We start from the raw sequence: 20,405 nt of genomic DNA, 5'->3' as shown, positions 1-20,405 counted from the left end.
CACAGAAGCCGGTTCGGCCAAATTGATTGGAAACTCCTATCCGGCCAATCTAGGTCGTTTCCCCGTTGATGGTTTTCGCACCCTCCCTTCGGAATTAAGTGGAGTTAGCTTGTCAAGTATTTTCAGCAACAAGCGACTAGCAGCAGCACCCTTTATCTCCTCCTCCGTCTTCACGGAAATGCGTGAAGAGTCCAGACGAAGCTCTCTTCTCAGGGCGTTGCATATCTTTTCTTCGGAAGGGCGTCGAGCAGCAACTCTGGGGTCCGTGCCCCTCGTGTAGCCACCACAATCCAACGACGGCCCATCCCAGACAGCGTGATAGACCAGCACACGCATATCAATGTGGGAAAATATGTGCTGAACATGCCCGACCTCCACTACATTTTTGTGTCCAGCAGCAAGTTTCTTGCGCAACTCATCGGTAACGTCTCTGCTCCCTTTTATGTCAGTACCACCATCAGGTGAAGAAACATACGTCCTGGAGGGGAATTCCAACATACCGCCCAAGAGCCCTTCTTCTGGACGCCGTACAACAATGAAGCGCCGCTTCAACGCACTGTCACCCGCCGTTTTCTCTCGAAATTCATGAACTAAGCAAAAAACATGCTCTTTCTTCTTTTTGAGTGTTTTCGCTCTCAGTGGAATGACCCCCTCAATGGAAGGTATCTCACCGCTCTGCATTGCGGCGTATGCCCCGCAATAACGGTGAAGCGGGCACTCCTCACAAAGCGGCCTGCCGGACGGTTTGCATACCCTCGCTCCAATCTCCATTAAGCCTTGGTTGAAGTCCCCGGGGCGGTCACAAGGACCCTCCCCCATAATTTCCTGCCCCCAGTGGAATACTTCTTTGATACTCTTGGCGGACTTGGGGTCAAAATTTCTCTCGCAGCGCAACCGACTCAAAACACGCACAACATTACCGTCCACTGAAATAATTCTTTCACGAAAGCAAATGGAAGCAATAGCCGCCGAAGTGTAGAGGCCAATACCAGGGATTGCACGTAGCTGAGCCGCAGTAGTTGGCAATGAGCCCCCAAAGTGCTTCATGACATGTTCTGCGCCTTTTTTCAAGTACAGCGCGCGGCGGTAATAGCCCATGCCCGACCAAACCGCCATGACAGACGCCTCTGTGGCTCGAGCCAAAGTGGCAATATCCGGAAAGACCGCTATCCATCGCTTGAAGTAGGGAATGACAGTGTCCATCTGCGTTTGCTGCGACATCACCTCTGAGACCCACACATGATAGGGATCAGTCAGAGGAGTAACAACGGGTACCACCGGATGGCACGCATCTGTGTCGGAAAATGTCTGTCGCCACGGTAGGTCGCGGCGCTGATTGGTATGAAACCACTCAATTGTTGCCTGCCGTATGTCGGCACAATTATTTTTCATCGCTGGCATGGACTCCCCGACGGGCAGCGCAACCTTTAATAACAGTTCGTATGAACTTTTCAAGAAAACCACCAGATAGCACACAGCTGGCCTGCCATAACCGTTTCTCGTCACGATCACGCGCGATTGAGCACTAGGAGAGGGGTGTGTTCAGTGAAAATTGAAGGGGAAAGTTCATGAGGGATATTTGTGGTCAATGACAGAGCCAGGCCGCGCGGGGGGAAGTGAAACAAGACTGGGGCTCATGTGACTTCACCTCCAAACAAGAGTTAACTGCGAACGCCAAAATTACGCAGTTGCCACACCATCGAGAGAAACTGACCTCTCGATCCATCGGGAGTGGACACCCATGTCTCGCCCCGCGGGCTAACATGAAGGTTATCCTTGCCAACCAATGGAGCCCACCCCACGTCTCTCCCGGAGCACCGACCCAACAGCAAAAATCGCGGGCATTCCCAAAGCATTACGGAAAGTTGTACAGAAAGAGAGCAACACACACACACAAACACACAACTACAGCTGGTTTCCCTCACTGCACAGCAACGGCCATCATTCCGCACAAGGCCTTGCATGTGAATTAAATTTTTTTTTTATTTGGGAAAACAGTGTCTACCATCAGCCATGTGCAAGTAATTGAGCAGCTTTTCCTCGTTTCCGTGCCGCTATCTAAACCTTATAGGCCATCACCAAAAGAGTCACAAGCAAAAAAAAGGGGGGGTGTCAAATAGAACCGTTAAAATTTCAGGATGTAACACTTATTAAACCAAAGGAACGAAGATGAGTTCCTCGCAAGAGAATTTGCAGCCAATGAATTATTCTATATACAATATTTACGAATAACGACATGTACAGAACAAATCGAAGCCACAGAAGGGGGAAGACCACTTGGGAAGAAGTCGCAAGAGTCGCCACCCCTCCGGTTCTGGCCAACATATACATTTTCACGTTTTCCTTTTCCTCTTAGCACCCTTTTTTAAAAGTTTGCTTCATTTCATTCTTGTTTCCTTAATCACACGACGACAAACGGGGCTTTAAGGGTAGGGTAAGTTTCAAGAGCAGTCTTAACTGAAAGGTGAAGCACTGAAACCGAGACAAATGCACGTCCTACACTCCTCACAACTCTAGGTCTATGAAGAAACGAAACACACACTAAACGGGAGCGAAGGGAAAGGGGAACAAAAATCATCAGTGATGCCACCCTTTGGTCCATTGGGCACCAAAGGGTGGTGAAGGCACTGACGTAGAATGTGCGGAACAATAACAGGTCCTCATGACGACTTGAAAAGAAGCACACCCATCTGCCCCATGTAGAAATATATGTAGTGTTTCGTTTCGTGGGTAACATAGCTGGCAAAGTTACGTCCAACGAAGCAGTTCCACGTTGGTCCGTACTTTTTATCAAACTCCTTCTTGATATGAGAGGCTACGTCCTTCTCGGTGTAGTACTTCGTAAAGCCGTCTTGCGCACAGTTAACGGCATAATTCTCCATATGTTTCGGCATCTCTATGAGCTTAATGGTTGCTGAGGGGAGCTGCGTCATTGTGTGCCTAGTCCTGCGAGCTTGGCAGTACAACTCGGGGTGTCCTTCCAGTACTTTGTGAAGACTTACTCCCTCCTCTTGCTTTGCGTTGACGCTTTGCCTCCCAATGCCGGTGTAGGGCAACGAATCGTTTACAGGACTTACAACGTGTAAAAATAGGAGGGAAAAGTAAGTATACAGGAAAGGAGGGTAAAGATAAGCAGTTTTCTTGAAAGACACATCGCTCCCCCTTGCTGAGAGGCCACAAAAAAATGAACATGGACTGAAGGCAAAAGAATGTACCCGTAGACGCACACCAGTTAACAAGCACAATTACGGGCCTTGTTGCTTCGCTTCTCCACGACAATACTTTGAAAAACATATCCACAACTCCTTCTCCTTACAAACATTAGAATGTTGACACCACGCACATGAGGTTTCCTTCATCACTCTCCCCCACGTCGATTGGCCCCTAACAATCCCACCAACCGCATACACGAACACGGTCAAACACAACCAACATCGGAGGCCTGGTACATACAGAGAAGTAAAGGTTGCATACACAAAATTCGACGACACCCACAACCAATGGAAGGCCGTTTGCGCAATTCCACTTCCCCAGCGACCCAACGCGGATGAAGTAACAGTCAAAAGGTTGTCTTCACGAATCGTACCACGTCATGAAACGGCGTTAAAAAAGAGCAGGTGCTGGCAAAGGCAAAAAAAAACAAAGATCTACCACTAGTAAAAAACATTTCCCTTGCCTTGCTTCTCCCTATGCATCTCAAAGGCAGCAAGCCCCCGGCTGGATTCCAAGTAACGCCCCTTTTCAAAATGGGGTGCACAACAGCACGAATACACACAGAGACGGCAGTTACGTATGCAGGCGCACCCGTGTACTAGCGATCTTACTTCGAAGTTAGGGTTAATGCGACAGCGGCGAAGGGGCTTAATTCCTCCGGTGAGGAAAATGATGAAAAGCAGTAGTGCAGTCAAAAACTCGTTCTCATCCCTTTCCCCGCTCTCCTTTCAAAGGTAACTCGGCGCGGCACAATTGCTTCCATTCACGCAATCAGTTTAGATCAGACTCACTCTTTTCTTACGATATGTGAAACACAGTAGAGACGAAATTGTCGACGAGTAGAAGTGAAAAACACAGAAGGGGTCTTCTCTCTTCCTGCTAGACCCTGATCCGCTCTAACGTATTCACAACTCCCACCTCTCTGTCAAAAGTCCTAGCTCTCTGCCGAACAGTAACAACATCAAGCTGAAGCTCTAACAATGCGCAAAAGTAAAATTTTTATGTAACGTACGAAAACGTGTCTGTACCGTCTTCATTTCTTCGGACGAATTCACGGCTGATGAGAAACTCCAAGGCTACTTTCATCTGTTGGATCGATGGCTTTAAGTGCGCCGGTGACTCATTCTCGACTCTTTCGAACAACTGCGAAAAAGAAGCAGTCCCTTCACTTTTAAACGCACGAATAAGCGTGGCCTGTGTGGACAATGCTACCATCTGCTCTGTGGTGGTATTAACATCGTAGCGTTCTGGTGAGAAATCAGAAGAACCTGCTCCATCCACTTTGGTCTCTCGATCGAGCTTCGTTTCATGCAAAACTATCTTTCTGTTCCTGATGTCGGGCGTGCGTCCGATGGAAACACGGCAGCCTGGAAGAACTTCCCGCAAGTGGCTTTTCAACGTCACACCTCCCTCCTCGTGAATATCGAGTATACCGTGCTTCGCAAAATCATTTATAGCACTTAAGCAGCTGTTAGAGTTATCATTTCCTACACTTTGTATCAGCTCCTGAAGCTCCCATTCGGCACAGCAGTTGAATAACTCAGCAACCGGTAGGTGCCGGACGCCCACACAGATGTCCAAGCCTTGCACTGGAGAAGCATCAGAAAGGTTAAACCTCAATACACCCTGTGATAACCTGTTGACGTAGCTGATGTGGCGTCTCGGACACACATCCTGAAAAAACTTCCCGAATTCCAACAACTTCATCTGCAAGTAACCAGGAATAGCCATCTCGGGTTCAGGTAAGAAATTTGGCCAGAAATAACTATTCAGGACAGTTGGGTGGAAGTTCAAATCCGTCAGTCCCGCCTTATCTCGAAACTGTTCTGACAGCCTCTCACTGACTTCCCCCACGTCATTCAACATCGTTGCGCACTTGTTCATAAAATCTCTCGTGCATTCTCCCGTCTGTGTTATTTCCTGTATAAGCAACCGCTCGTTTTCAACAACATACTCAGTAGACAGGAGCCGTGAGCAGAGGTACATAGGGTATGTTTCCACAAACAGGTTCTTTGTGGGAAGAACGCGAAATAATATAACAATGTTATTCATATTTCCTTCGTCTTCTTCGCAGCGGACCCCCAATTTTCTGGAAATCAGTTCGTTGTGAGCAAATCGCGCCACCTCACGTCCCAACATGTTTTGGGGGTCAAGATAGGAACAAGCTGTTAAGACATTATGAAGCCCATCAATGAGCTCCTTCTCAAAATCCCCCTTATCTCCGAAGGCCTTCATTGGTAACTGAAAATCCCTGTACACTGAAATAACTTTTTCAAGGGCAACTTGGTAAACGCCAGTATTCGAGTTCTTAGCCCTTTCGCACGCCTCATTGATTTCACGACGCCCCTTTTCAATGACACACTTTTTAAATTCATCCCTCAAATGTCTCAGTCCAACTTGACTTTGTGAAAGCAACGAGTATAACTGGCGCAGCTGAGTCACCCTATTTTTAACTATTTCACTGGAAATGAACTCATCCAAGAATGAAAGTTCGTCATTGATGAGCACCTCAGCTATTCGTTGGACCACCGGCTGTATCGAGCTCTGCGCCAGCAAGCGAATGGCGCGCTCCGTCTCATCCCTGAAAATGGTGAGGGCTTCTTCAATATAGTGCTCAACATCACCCAGTTTCATCTCTTCAGTCTTAAGCTTACAGAAATCGGTTAATTGTTGGAGGTAGCGCTCTTCCACAAGGGTAACATACCAGTTACTCCTTGCGTCACTTACCACACCCAAAGCATGGCCCACTTCCCGAAGAATTTGAGCCCTTTCCATGTTTGGATGGTGATGTCGATCCATGGCAACAAGCTCAAAAATCTGGTTGGTAAGGGCCTCTTGAAAATTAGTGTTCATTAACATTTCGCTCCACTTGTTGAGGGCAATTACCTCAGTGGACTGCATGAGACCAGGTGGTACGCCATATTTCTGCCATGGTCCGTGGAGATAAGAAAATACGAATTTCAGCATATTGACGGAAGTAATGAATCTCTTCCATTCGACAATGTAGTCCTCCAGAAGACGTGGGGGTGGCTGTTCCGCAGCATCCCTGAAGCGCATTCCAACTACGGTATCCAGTCTCTTGCGTATCATATCGCAGATACGGCTATAAACCACCAAAGACTGCGTAACCTCAGCAGCAGTAACAATATCTCTCTCCACTGAGGGTCTAGCGAGTGGTGGGCACCCAGTACAAGGGGAAGAAACTAACCGGCAGACGATTGTGTACGCACGCACAAGCTGTTGCAGCGCCTCTCCACCTTTGAAATCAGGGAAGTCATACCAACTTAGTATAATACTACAAACGTAGTCAACGCTTTCCCAAAGGGGAGTAAACTGAAACGATGATGCACCCAAAGATCCTGAGTAAGCCCTCGCAACTTCAGCAGAGCTGACATCATCATGGTTGGTCTGCTCCATCCGTTTACCAGCGCCTCTCCTCCCACGCGCAATATACACGTGTATTACTACGTAGATAACCTTGAGCCTTCACTGAAGCGTGATACAAACAGATACAGATCATAATGGTGATTATTTTTTTCTTTACTTAAGCAGCAATGGTAAAGCGTAAGAAACTTGATACGAAGAGTACGACTCCATTCCGTACCAAGAAACACTTGTGCGAGTAAAATAATAAAAGTACTAAGACCATAACGATATCCCCCCTTGCTGACGCCAGCGCGCGCAAACAGCAACTGTATTTCAGCTGATAACGCCACCACCCACATCACCCAGATGGTGGCGAAAAAACGGAAACCCTCCCCTATCATTCTCACATAACCCCCGTTAAACGTAGCCGGAGGACCGAACCCTGAGACAACAACACACATGTTTAGTGGTGCCAAATGTCAAACCACAAGGGCGCCGCGCTGCCTACAAGTAGGGGTATCAAGATGAAATGTTTGACAAGTGCGGTCTCAAGAAAGATAAAAAGGGTCGACACCGACGAGTGCTTCACAGCCTGTGGGCCTCGTCAGCCGCCGCAGCTGAAGCGACAGTTGCGAAAACCGATACTATAACCATATGTTTTTGTTTGCTTCAGTCGATATAACCACCCACGGAACCAGTAACATCACCACTTGGTGTGGGTGGCATCTCCCCACCTGCATGGCTAATTACTACCTTCGACTTGCCGCACACAGTGCTGCTCCGTTAGGCAACCCATGGAGAACGGTGCAAACACGAGAGCGCACAGCTCAGTAAAAGATTAAGTAGTCCCTGAGCGTGTTAACACAGCAACTACCGCAGTGCCTTGGCAGTAATCACAACAATTTCTGACCACGTAACGCCGCCGCCGAAAACTAAGGAAACTTTAGCGAAACGGAGCCGGTTCACCAGAAGACCCCTCCTTCAGCAACACAGGGGACACTTAACGATTGCCGACTCTTCTGTTAAGCATAGGCACTCGGCACCAGCATAATGCCAAGCCCCACGAGCCGTAGCGGTTCAGCAAAAAAAAAAAACGGCTGGATACACCCGCCAAAAGCGCGACAAATCCTCTCACTAGGGGAGGGGGTAGCCACGTGCCTATTGGCGCCCCTTATCCTGAAGATATGTTTGACTTGAAAACAACGAGCCCACTCTAGTAAGCACCAGAACAACGCCCCGGAAATTACCCACTCTGTCACGGATCCACTCAAGGTAGTGCGACAACAGATTCCGATGACGAGGATGTGCCGACGAAAATACAACTGGTGAGGAATTTTACGTGATGCACCTGAAGCCAATTTCGGCTACCTACCACAACAAATTCCCGTTAAATCACACTAGTCGTCGACCAGTGCAAAGAAACCGCTGTTGATAGCACGAAAAGAAGTGAGTCAGAACCGCGGTATAAATAGCAGGCATCACATAACAGCTTCTGCTTAACCCAGAGCTACCTTCTTGAAAGGGGGGCTTGTACTACGACATGTAAGTTGGCTAGGTTGTAACTGTGACTGCTCCAACCAGGGAAGTAATTGAGTGCCATCCAGAAAAAAAGGGGTCTCACAGTTCTTTAAGATCTGAACGTAAGGTTTCAAATCCTTTTGCATTTCCTTTTAGCACAATCACACACTAGTTTATTTGGCGGAACAGCAAGCATGTTGCGCCTTGGGCATTCACATTGTTTTTAGCAGTTGAAATTCACTGCAAATCATGTGGCTGGAGGCAAGACAACTCCGAAACATACTCGCTTTCGGAACAACAAGGAGAGCGGTACACTAGCCATGTTTTTAAGAAAGCGCGTTTTCATCAGTCCCAGCACGAGGTCTCCCTGCCCTCCCCACTTTGCTGTAGAAAAGATCCTCAGCTGGCTGGAAATTAGTGCTGCTCAAAAAAAAAAAAGTTTGCACAGAACACCACACACCAGCAGCGGGGTTCGTCAACACGTGCCAAAAAGTTTTTCGCAGGAACCGGTAACCGACGGCACCAGGAAGGTGCAAGTCACTCAATACACCCTGGACCCCAGCAGGAGTGCAAGTGCTGTGTCAACTCTGATGTGATCGTGCAAACCAATTGCAACCTTTAAAATTGTAACAGAGACCCACACCTCTGGTGCACCGCTACCACGATTCACTGCTCGTGACCCAACCGAGCCGGAAGTTCAACAGCTATGACCGTCGAAAAAGACTTCGTTCCTTGAATCTATGGATTAGATCCGCGCACACGTTGCTGAGAGAACTGCGTGGACCCAGCAGAAAGGTGGAACGGGGCACTGCACAATAATAAGAAAGATGAGCTGCTCCCTCAAACATACTGCTTATTAATGGCAGGGTTCCCCCCAAGTACGAGTGAAATCAGTGCTAACAGCAACCTCTACCGCAAAGCAGAAGCCTTGTCGAACCTCCATCCCGCATGCAAAAGCAACTTCTTAGAACAAAGAACATCAATTTCCCCCCCTTGCTACCCAGAAACGGGCACTCCAACTGTCTTGAGTTCCAGCTCCCTCCTATCATCTGAAGTGCAATCTAGTAGTTTGTAAACCGATTTCATTAAACACCCACCCGAGACACGAAAAGGGAGCAACTTAAGAATATGCTTACAAGAGGCGTACAGCCGCGGCCGAGTAAGTAGAAGCAGGTAAGCGGTCCCTTGGTATCCTTTTCACTCGCAACATCTCAAAATGTGAAAACAGGAGCACGATCCAGTACTACCCAAACACAATTGATTCAGACTGCAAACAATTCTTCCCCTATGATATAAGACGTTTGCTGGCGCGGCACTGGCGTTGAGGCGTTAGTAGAGAAAAACACAGTGGGAAATGGTAATTCTGATCCTTTTGGTGGTCATGGCCATAACATGCTCAAGTAGAAAACGCGAAACAAAATGGTAGCAAAAAATATGTAATAACAGATATCACACCGACTGGGTCATGGGAAACTCAACCACACCGAGTTGGGCGGTGAAGTGAATGGAAAAAATAACCTAGACACACTTTCAGGCAGTTCACATTTACCGCTGTCTCCAGGCAAAGAATGCAAAAAAAAAAAAAGAAAAGAATGTGTACAGCATTCATACACTGAGCGCATTCCCTGGAAATTAAGTTGCATGTAATATACATATGAAAATATCTTTCCATGGCGCCGGCAATAGCTTGGATACAGCATTATGGTGCAAAGACACTTTTCTTTCCTCAAAAAAAAAAAAGGAACTACCACAAATAATCACGTAAACTTGTAGATTGCACTAACCAAACACCGCAGCAGTCAAAAAAGCGCAGGTTACTCTACGGGAAAGACGTGCCTATCTCCGCTAGCACCCGCCTCATGGCAGATGGCATGAGTGAGTGATTGGTACAAACCTACGTTAGTTCGTAGGTGCCTCTTATCCACAAGCACCTCCACTGTAAAAATGAAGAGACCCCAACCGCTGACAAATAACAAGGTAACAGTAGGGTAGCAGCAGCCATAACCCGAGTAAAACAGAGACGGCAAGTACCGAGCCTAATATATATATATATACCGAAACGCATACATAATGATAAAAAGGCTTACCTGCGCGACGCTTTCAGGCGGGATTGCCACTCCGGTAACCAAAGTAACGATCGGAATGTCAACAACAATATTTTCAATCAATCACCCCCCCCAAAAAAAAAAAAGGTGCTAGCGTCTACACGTGTATAGTCTACTTCTTAAATTGCGATGACAACGCAGGGGTTCCATAGTTTGCTTCGAATGGTGTTATTTGACTTCGTTGCTCGGATGAAGTAAAATTGGAAAAAATACGAAGCACCCACACACATGCACCCATCGACAAAAATGAACACAGTATGATACAACACATGCTATGCGAATAGACCACGTCGATAGGAAATTATCGACGGAGCCGCTTGCAAACCTTTCAGCCCCTTAAGGGCCGGATATGAGCGTGATGGTAGTAAAACAAACGAGCAAGGTTTCAGAAAGAGGTTTTGCCGCTGAATGGGGTGTTACATTTGACGGTTAATATGCTATCACATGCCAAAAATATTCGCCAGGTTTCTCCTTGGGGAAACTTATTTACGTATTGCAACAAATCATCTGCTCACCGTCTTTAATAAATTAAGTCCATGTTTAGTCCGAACCCACCAAAGCGAACTCCATTTTGAGATGGGCCAAATGCCGTCGAACATTACGTACATGTATACGTCATTATTCCCCACACCACAATCGCGAAGGCTCCAATGTCTTGAGTTTTTAACCCTTCTTGGCCATTGCTATACGGACGACCGATAAACGAATGAGTTCAACATACCTTACTTGGAAATGTACCACGGGTTATAGACATCTATAGACAATTACACCGCCGTGCATCCCTAGGGTCTCAATAGAATTCAATACGCATTCTCACTGAATCCAGGAAAGATCGCTGAGGTAGCTCACATAATCTCACTCATGGCAAACGAAGGGGCGGACCTTTTTTTCGATTGTTTTTCTATGGTCGTTAGTACCGCACCTCCCTCACACGCCGTGGTAACAAGCCGTGCAAAATGTGTGCAACCTACAATCAGCCAGTTACGGGGGGAGTATCGCCAAGACGTCTGTGTTTCCGGTGACGATCACATCAAGTGTGTCAGAAATCAGACACGTTTAGCAAGTCCGCTCCCAATCCAAGCGACTTAGAACGGAACCCTGCCTGCACGAACTGTTTTGTTTCTTTTCTGAAAATGGTGAAGACCTATCAACAGAAATTTTAAAAGAGGATGATAAACGCCCCCGGCTCCTATCCTGGAGGGGGGAAATGCAAAAAGAGTGCCAATTGGGTATCACATCCCATGGTATACAGATGGGGTCGTCCCAGCGGGGTGGATCTAAAGAGTTCTGGGACGGATAGGGTAGCACCAACTTTATTTCCCCTCTACTCGTTCCACAATGGTATCGAAGTTTTATCCCAGTCATCCACCGTTTGGCTGGCACCATTGTTTCAGTAGCAACCGCCGCAACATCAAAATTGTTTTGTTTATATACGCGGGTGTGTTTGTCCTAATAAAATGTCGGTGAGTGTACCAGCAGGGAAACACGAGTAAGCGTCTTTTCCCCTAAGCACATTAATACATTCAAAGTAAATGAAAGAAAAGCGGCTGCTACTCCACAAAAACAGAGAGAGAGATCATTAAAAAAACTTTCAAGTTCCGTCAAAGGATCATTTCACTACACGGAGAAATATATATAATTCCAATGATAGAAAACAAAAGTTTCAAATTTCTACACATTGTACCTCGTCAAGCCCCTCTCCGCGCCAAAGGCCAAACAGTCAGCAAGTGGCCCCCCGCTCCCGTCTCCCTCCTTTCGCTTATTATCCTTGATGGGGGGAGGGTTATTAACACCATCCTGATATTTCCGGCAACCCTCACTGTCGAGTACAAAAAACATTAGTCCTGTGTATACAAATCAACCAAAAACCAACGCAAATTCCATACGAGGAAACGCGTTTGAGAATTTGGGTGGAAGAAATGTCAGATTTCCCAACCTTTTAAACACTTATTACACGATTCTAACGTGAAAACAGCACGCACACCTGTCACAGACCTCACCGTGGCAACAAGGGGTTGACATGTACCATATATGTCCCGATTGCCACATTAATAAAAAATCAACTCTGCTCTCTAACAGAGTGACGTAACTCGGTGGCCGGAAAGTATTATCAACCAATTCTCTACCTGTATGCGAATGAAGCAGGTACTTCAACACGAAATTTTCGCATTCCTAAGGTTAGTGCAACAACACCTTTGCATTCGGCACTCCTCTTTTTCGACGCCGACCAAAATTTGCAAGGTCCCGTAACGACATTTTACGACCTAGTAGGCACCAGCATTACCTGTTGAAACCAGCATATACTGTAAGTGTCGCATATCTTTATCCACCGCTCACGACATGCACGCAACACAAATGACAAAAAACAACATTCGACAGGGCCACGAAACAGACGCCGTGCGCCACAGTAGCCTCCAAACAGCTTGTAGACTTTTGGGCCACCGCAACCTTAACACGGAAGACAAAACACGCAGCGGCAACCAGCGTCGCTACGCACATGTAAAAACAGCGGGCCTACTTCGGTAAATATCCAGAAGAGGTAACCCGAGAATAGACCGTTGGAAACTTTCTCACTTTCACCAGGGTCGCACAAAGAGCATCCGGTGGCTCTAGTTTTTTTTTCTATGTACAAGCCCCCTCCCTACTGCCCACCCGTCGCGCCGCGCAGACTCAGCACTCGAGCAAGGCACATGAGGTGCTCGGCGAGAAGACCGAAGTAGCCACCACGTCTTCCCGCACACACGTATTCAACAACAGAAAATGTAAGAGGCAGGTGTGGTACGCATAAATCAAGGACACGTCTTTTCTGCCACTCCAGCCTTTCATCCAGGGTAACTGCTCAGAAGAAGACCCAGAAGAAAATAAGCCCACGCGATGCTGACGGCGGGTACTAGCGCCACATACTCCCCACCCCTCTCCGAAGTCCATACGCTCGGCTGAGTCACGCGCACTCCGGATAACCTCACACATACAACTATAGTGATAATAATAATAACGAAGGTTCACTGTAGGAAACAAAGAGACGGCAGGTCTGAATTGCCAGTGGGATTGCCTTACTGAACAAATTTTTTTTCGGAAAGAGGGAACCTGGGAACCGGAGGAGCGGCGGCGACAACCGTACGCGTTGCATCCTTAATCGCTACACCGCTGACTGAAGTCTCCCAGTTTTGGGGGCAATAGCAACGGCGCCCGCCACCTCTCGGTTTTGCCAGACGATGCCCATCCTCGCGAAAAAAAACCTACAACAAGTTTTGTGCGACCTCCGCACCTGTTTGAGCTAGTGCCACCCCCAACTACCACCGCGCTGGCGAGGGGGTTTACGCTATTTTCCTTCTCCTAGAGGCGCTCCCGGCCCCGGCAGATAAAATACGCTTTTCCTCGGCGAAGGAGCACGGAGGACGGCTCGGGAGGGGATGGCATTTTTTTTCTTTTTTTGCAAAGCGGTCGAAACAAAGCTGACGCACAGCCATGGCGATCAAGAAGGGTTAAAGTGGAGGGAGTACTCAATACCAACACGGAACGGCAAATTCCCAGTCGTTAGCCAGTAAATTGGGTGCTAGGGCAGAACTTTCGTTGGGAGGAGGAACTCTTCCGCTGTAAAGGACGGGGGCGCCGTTATCCGATTCCTCCAAAGATGGAGTGGACGACACCCTCTCGAGGGACGGGAGGGGGTCGAACAAAGGACCACGCATCTCGGAAGCAGCACTTCCTCTGACAGCACCTGGAAGGGGAAATTTCCGGGCTTGGTAGAGGTTTTTTTGAGTGATTCCTCGAAACCTAATGGTTGTGACCCTTGAAATTCAAAGAGCGAGGATGTTAACAGGTGAAAGTGGAGCAATCTTTGCGAAAGCGCATCAACCACTCAAAGGTTGCGAAGTAAGCTTCTGGAGCGAAATCAAAACCTATTAAGGACCTTCATGGGAAACTCACGGAACTAGATTCAATCGTGTGCGACAGCTTCCTCACGTCGTCGAGGGGGGTTTTCCCATATAGCGCCCCGGCCCTCCAACTTTCTTTGCGAAGGTCATGCTCTTAATTGGCCGCTCGTCCAAGCGCCGGGAGTGGCAGTGGTCATTCACCGCTTCGTTCAGATCAGCAGCCGACACGCCTTCCACAGGAAAAGGTGAGGGGTTAACACGACTAAAAGGACAAAGAAATTGCATGCCAGTCTGCGGAGCGCCCTCCAAGGCACCTCCATGCTCTTGTGGGCGTGCTTCGGGGCTAACAGTAGCTGCTTCCGTCCCTTTAGGCGTTTTAAAGGGGTTTTCATGACGCTGGGCCCGCTGTCCCGTATGTATGGGATAACTAAAGAACCACCAGCATTCCTCATCTCCGTAACGGTCCCCCCTTGCTCGCAAGCTACGGCGTCGGACGGCGGGGGGCCAGCTGCGCTTTGTTGGGATACCACTCTGTTTAGTTGTCCACCCCCTGGCTTCCCCCACCACACCCGCCGATATGTCGTCGGTGATTCGTATTTCCTCGCGGTGGCAGCAAGCGGCGCCCGGTATGCGGAAGGGAAGCTTCAGGAGGGGTGGCGGAGCTAATATTTCATCATAGCCCAGAAATGGGCGGAGGAAGCTTTCACGTTGTTACCCCCGCCTGCCCACCGAAACTCACGGGGATCTCTCACGCCCCGACGGGCGAGAGGTCCCATGCGTTTGCGTTGGGGCGCGGCTGCGAGCGGCTGCTTCGTGTTGGCGGTAAGTTGTGGGGAAACCGTGGTCTGGGCTTACCTTCCTTACGGCAAATGGATGCTTTGAAATGATGGGCTAACATAGTTTGTTTGTTGTTTTTTTTTTTAACAAACATGCACAAACTCAGATCCGTGCGTTTGTATGCGGGTCACCATGCGGAGTGCGTTTCCCATTGTAGGGAAAAGACTATAATTGCCACGAAGATTGTGTCGATTAGATGTTGTCCTACGTATTTTCGCCTGTGCTTTCAATACCCGTGTAGCGTCTTTATTACGATTCATTGACTGTAGCAGCCAGTGGGAAATAACCATTCCCCTTGAATGTGCAAACAGATACGAGATGGTTTAGAAAGTAGGCGGCTATGGTATGGCTTGATTTCCCTCGTTGTCCTGCAAACCATTGTTTCGTGCGTCCGTCTTTACACACAAATGGGCAGTAAATGTGAAAACGCACGCCGACGATGGGTGAAGAAAGATTGGCCATATGCAAGTGACAGGTTCAATTTCGCCATATGGACGAATAAAACTAATGGAGAAAAGGCTATTACTACTTCATTTTTTTTTTAAAAAAAAAGAGTTGTAGTACACTGGGTTATTCGGGTGCCAAAAAAAGAAATAGTTTCTGCAACTCGAGGTGCATAAGGATTAGTTGCTTCCTAATAATGAACACCTTGTCCTTGTTCGGTGACGAACTTTGGTGACTTGTTAACGTAGCAGGGTTGGGGTGAGGGAGAAGACAGTGTTTCGGTGCAATGCGTTTTGGCTCGAACACTTTTTCTTTGCTTTTATACCACATATTTCTCAAGTGCCGTGCAAAATTTTGCAGCAACTAATAGTGGAAGCGAGAAGTTTTTGCCAAGCTATACGCCGCCGGTGATTCAGGATATCTTAGTGCATTGACCTGTCACTGTTAATGCAGTCTTCTAGGGGCTCGCATGACGTATCGGGGACCTCTCACCGATGTGGTGCAAAACCAACTTTGGTTCCTTGATCGCTTCAGTATTTGAGGGCACCGCTACATATTACATAAGCATTCGTACCTAATATTTATGATGTCACCGTTTGTAAGTGCTGTGTTGTCACCCCCCTTTTTCGGCTATATACATAAGTTAGGTAATTTGTCCCCTTTCTGTAAAACACTACGCCGCACGCAGCCAGTTGAAGAGTACCACCGCCAAAGTACTCAGGGTGCCCTCACAACAATCAAGCACACACCGCGCACATCTGCAGGGAGACTATTTCCGTACCCTAAGAGTTTTTCGCAATGAGAATGCAAATACTCATTTTACTGTTACTTGTCATGTGCAACATCGGCTGGACACGTAGTATTGCTAAGACACCGGATGTTTATGAATTTGATCTTTTCGACGGGGACGAAAAGGGCAGTTTCTTGCTCTCCGTCGTTGATGCCGTCCATATTCATTCCGTCGTCGAGGCTGAAGGTGTGTTGGTTGCAATCGGAGAATTCAGATATCACCTGGCTGGTGAAGTAAGGCTAAGAACGTTTTCACTTTCAAGCATAGATGGGGGGAGGACATGGAAAAAGGACAACATAATTGAAGGAAGAAAGGAGATGGAGTATTCTTCCTATCCAATACCACTTGAAGTAGTTGCCAAAGGGAGCAATGTGTATGTGCTTGCAAGCGGGTATGATGTGCAAGGCGATGGCTTAGGCAAGGTAACGATAAGTGAGTGCAAAGACAGTCTCCTTCTAATTTCTGGGAAAGTTGTAAGGTCGAGAGGTTTTTTTTCGCAATCAGCTGGTGTAGAGTGGAACAAACAGGTGCCGTTGAAGGGGGTCTTCCCCACTGGACTTCAAGCGGGGCCAGTGAACAAGTTTTTCCGAGGAAGAAGGGATGCAATCGTCACTGAAGGGGGTTTACTTGTATTTCTCGTTTGTTTAAAGAACGAGAACAGCGAAGACGTACCCACAATAATTTATTCCGTAGACGACGGTATCCACTGGAAGTCGACACCCCTAGAAGCTCATGTATGCAAGGAGAATTGCAACATCTTTGAATGGGGAGGGAGGCTTATGTTGAGCAACGGCTCGTATACCGGTCACTTGGCTGTTTATGAATCCATCAATATGGGAAGGGAATGGACGGAAGCCAAGAGGACGTTCTCGCGTGTGTGGGCCAGTGGTGCAGCCGAAGGTGGATCACACAACTTGCTTGTTGTCACAATTGAAGGGAAAAGGTTGTTGATTTTCACCCAGCGCGCACCGTCGACTGACTCATATGGGGATGGGCTCAATATTTGGCTATCTGATGGCGAACATTTTTTTGATATTGGTCACGTCACTCTTGAAGGTGGAATAGATGGTGAAGGGACACTGCTGTACAGCAACGGCAAACTGCTTTACTTCTACAAAAAAACTGGCACCTTTCATGATGAGGTAAGCAACGCGGTACCCTATGACATAGGCAAGGTTGCGCATTTAGATCATGAACTCGAAAAGATAAAAGCGGTTGTGGAAAAATGGAGGACCGAGAGTGTGCTCCGTTCCGGAACCAGAGGAGCCACCGACCGCGTAAACTGTGTTGATGATGCACCCGCTGGGCTTTTTTTGAATGATTTAGATGGTGATCAGTGGAAAGACACATATAACAGCGTGAGCATCAAAGCTGTTGGGGCTAAGAAAACATTGAATGGTATATTATTTAGTGGCCCTAATCGGGGTGCCACATGGACTGTGAGCAACCACACGGGGGCTCAGCTTTACAACTTTGCAAATTATGAATTTACACTTGGGGTGACTGTGGAGGTGCCTGACCGAGTGAGTGAAAAAATCCCGGTTGTGGGCGTTGTCATCAGCGAAGGAAGTGTCGACGAGTGTCTTGAAGTGTCGTACACATCGGATGACAAATGGTACGTAACGTTTGGGGGCCGGCATGTGCCTACATTTGGATCCTCCATCCACAACGAGACTCACCAAGTTACGATAACCATGTACAATGGTTTGTTCACTGTTAATATCGATGGTGCCGCCTTCTCGAGGACGGGAAGCGGTATCAAGACTGTTAGGCGAGTGCGAGATGTTATGCATTTCTATATTGGAGGATATGGAGAGAAGAAAGCTACTCCCAATGGAAAACTACTGGTGAAGAGTGCTGTTCTTTTCAAAAGGGAGTTGACCCTTGCCGAAGTCCAAGTGATGTTCATGCGAACGTACTGGCCTAGATGCCCGTCAAAGGCACCTCTAGTTGCTGTTGATGAACCACAGGAGGGTCACAGCAACGGGCACATTGATAACGCAACGCACGTATGTGTGGCGCTTGCTGCTATGATCTTTGTTGTCACTTTTTGAAAACTGCAGGACAGTACGGACTCAGAATGCAAATAGAAATCGCTCTGGTTCTCGAGTCAGTCTCTCTAAGGGGTCACATGTTAGGAATGACGGTGACACACGGCCGACTGCTTCACCGGATAATTCCGGTTACTGGTTTTACTTTATCTCTTTCTCACTTTCACCAGGGTCGCACAAAGAGCATCCGGTGGCTCTAGTTTTTTTTTCTATGTACAAGCCCCCTCCCTACTGCCCACCCGTCGCGCCGCGTAGACTCAGCACTCGAGCAAGGCACATGAGGTGCTCGGCGAGAAGACCGAAGTAGCCACCACGTCTTCCCGCACACACGTATGCAACAACAGAAAATGTAAGAGGCAGGTGTGGTACGCATAAATCAAGGACACGTCTTTTCTGCCACTCCAGCCTTTCATCCAGGGTAACTGCTCAGAAGAAGACCCAGAAGAAAATAAGCCCACGCGATGCTGACGGCGGGTACTAGCGCCACATACCCCCCACCCCTCTCCGACGCGTGGCGGCAACCAAAATTTTGCCGGCCTCGCGCTGTTCAGACCGATTCGACAAGTGATGCTCGAACCCCTGAGGGGCATTGATAACAGTGGCACACTCCTACAAATCTTTGCCCAGCCAATTCATGCATCTTTCGTTCTTTCAACGATAAGGGTTCACGGTCGCCCCTCCCCCCTTTTTTTTTCTTAAGCGCACCTAACTTTCGTCCCAAAGGTATGACTGTTTTGTCTTTACTTTTAACGCGTCAAACGTCGAGTGATGGAGAAACATCCGCAGGTGTACGGGATACGCTACGCCTAAGTATGCACCGCACACTCACCAACGATTTTTTCCGCGGTCAGGGGGTCACCCTTTTCCTTCCCCACATCAGGACCGTAAGACGCGACATCGGTTGTGTTTTTTTTTCCCCCCCCCCCCAATAACGTTAATTTAGTTCTCGTTGGCGTTTCCGATCTCCTAGGTGTCGAGGGTAAAGTTGGGTGCACGCGGGCCGCATGTGAACGCTTGTTTCTACACACACTCCAGCGGCGGTGTCATCCTTGAATGAAATTTGATTCCAGAGGGACCGGGCTTGTCGCAGTTTCGCGAGCCAAGGTGCCAGGCCCGAGCGCTATGGAGGCGTAGGTAACAGGTCATGCTATGTGCACAACGTGATTTGCCACGGCGATGCCAAACCGCGGTCTCTGATTTTGTTCACGTGTGTCAGTACGGGGACTTGCAGCCCCAGATGGCTACAAAATCTTTCTCGAGGTGCTTCCGCAGTGACGGAGCGGGTCTACTAAGCACCCCACGTGCCGGTCAGAAACGATTATCATGCACTGATGCCAGCGACTCCGTCGCGCCAGGCAGCGCACCTCTGTAATTTGGCATCTCATTTTCCGTTTTACTGGCGTACCTCTTTTTGCCGGTAGGTGGAAAGGATGGGGTTGGTTCCTCGACGGCGACGCAGGACGCGCGTTCGTTTTCTCAAACGATGCGAAAGCAGCGGCAATCGCGGCAACCTAATACATCTTCGCCGTTTGTGGGCAGTTTAGGGTGACGGTGGCTGGGCGGGCACGTCCAATAAGTGACGCCAAACGAGGCACGTGGCGTGCGACTGTGTTTTCCAACGAAAATGAGCATGCCCAGACCGTGCCGCCCACACATCATCACCGCTGAATTGCATCGGCGGCTCATAGGGAAAGCCGCGTATGCCCACACAGAGAAGTTATTTTCACCGTGTACGAAGCCAGCGGCAACGCATATCGCATTGCAGGCTGATACACTCGTGTGGAGGCGGGCGGGGGAGTTAGAATTCGACAGCGCAGCACGTAAGAGACTGACGCTGCTAGCGCGCCGGTCCCACTGAGCGGGGGTGTGACGAGGAATGTGCTGTGTATGGGGGTTTGCTCAAGGCTAGGCAGATACACGCATGAGTGACCTTCCCGTCGGTATTCGGTTCGTTGCAAAGAAGTACCGCCCACCACGGGTGAGGGATGCCATCTTTGTTCATGTCTATGCCAAAAACTTGAAAAACTCTTGGTGACACTGCGTGGCACTTCCCTTCCCTTCCCTTCCCCCCCCCCAAACAAACAAACAAATGCGGGAATGAGTGTAAATAGCAGTGCTTTCGAAGGCAGAAACGGCAAAAGCAAAGCTTAGTGGCGCCAACCAGCGGATTAGGCACACCGTTTCCACTTACTGAAACTGGGGC

The 20,405-nt window shown here is 48.4% G+C and overlaps 7 protein-coding genes across 7 annotated transcripts; 2 read left to right on the top strand and 5 right to left on the bottom strand.

Moving 5' to 3' along the window:
* Positions 1–36: 36 nt before the first annotated feature.
* Positions 37–1,401, bottom strand: TbgDal_XI12830 (A/G-specific adenine glycosylase, putative; the record flags this gene model as incomplete). Its single annotated transcript, XM_011782126.1, has 1 exon — positions 37–1,401. The coding sequence occupies one exon, from the start codon at positions 1,399–1,401 to the stop codon at positions 37–39; it is 1,365 nt and encodes a 454-aa protein (XP_011780428.1).
* Positions 1,402–1,661: 260 nt separating this feature from the next.
* On the bottom strand, positions 1,662–1,964 carry TbgDal_XI12820 (hypothetical protein, unlikely; the record flags this gene model as incomplete). The annotated part of the gene is made up of 1 exon (XM_011782125.1): positions 1,662–1,964. The coding sequence occupies one exon, from the start codon at positions 1,962–1,964 to the stop codon at positions 1,662–1,664; it is 303 nt and encodes a 100-aa protein (XP_011780427.1).
* Positions 1,965–4,212: 2,248 nt separating this feature from the next.
* TbgDal_XI12810 (cullin 1, putative) lies at positions 4,213–6,630 on the bottom strand (the record flags this gene model as incomplete). Its single annotated transcript, XM_011782124.1, has 1 exon — positions 4,213–6,630. One exon carries the CDS (start codon positions 6,628–6,630, stop codon positions 4,213–4,215), a length of 2,418 nt encoding a protein of 805 aa, XP_011780426.1.
* A 47-nt stretch (positions 6,631–6,677) lies between these two features.
* TbgDal_XI12800 (hypothetical protein, unlikely) lies at positions 6,678–7,040 on the bottom strand (the record flags this gene model as incomplete). The annotated part of the gene is made up of 1 exon (XM_011782123.1): positions 6,678–7,040. One exon carries the CDS (start codon positions 7,038–7,040, stop codon positions 6,678–6,680), a length of 363 nt encoding a protein of 120 aa, XP_011780425.1.
* A 4,218-nt stretch (positions 7,041–11,258) lies between these two features.
* On the bottom strand, positions 11,259–11,588 carry TbgDal_XI12790 (hypothetical protein, unlikely; the record flags this gene model as incomplete). Its single annotated transcript, XM_011782122.1, has 1 exon — positions 11,259–11,588. The coding sequence occupies one exon, from the start codon at positions 11,586–11,588 to the stop codon at positions 11,259–11,261; it is 330 nt and encodes a 109-aa protein (XP_011780424.1).
* A 2,810-nt stretch (positions 11,589–14,398) lies between these two features.
* TbgDal_XI12780 (hypothetical protein, unlikely) lies at positions 14,399–14,746 on the top strand (the record flags this gene model as incomplete). Its single annotated transcript, XM_011782121.1, has 1 exon — positions 14,399–14,746. One exon carries the CDS (start codon positions 14,399–14,401, stop codon positions 14,744–14,746), a length of 348 nt encoding a protein of 115 aa, XP_011780423.1.
* Positions 14,747–16,159: 1,413 nt separating this feature from the next.
* Positions 16,160–18,205, top strand: TbgDal_XI12770 (trans-sialidase, putative; the record flags this gene model as incomplete). Its single annotated transcript, XM_011782120.1, has 1 exon — positions 16,160–18,205. The coding sequence occupies one exon, from the start codon at positions 16,160–16,162 to the stop codon at positions 18,203–18,205; it is 2,046 nt and encodes a 681-aa protein (XP_011780422.1).
* Positions 18,206–20,405: the final 2,200 nt, after the last annotated feature.

Source organism: Trypanosoma brucei, chromosome 11, assembly GCF_000210295.1.
Source record: "Trypanosoma brucei gambiense DAL972 chromosome 11, complete sequence".
In the NCBI taxonomy this organism is placed as follows: Eukaryota; Euglenozoa; class Kinetoplastea; order Trypanosomatida; family Trypanosomatidae; genus Trypanosoma; species Trypanosoma brucei.
Note: the sequence above shows the minus strand (reverse complement) of the source record. Positions and strands in the feature narration are given on the sequence as shown.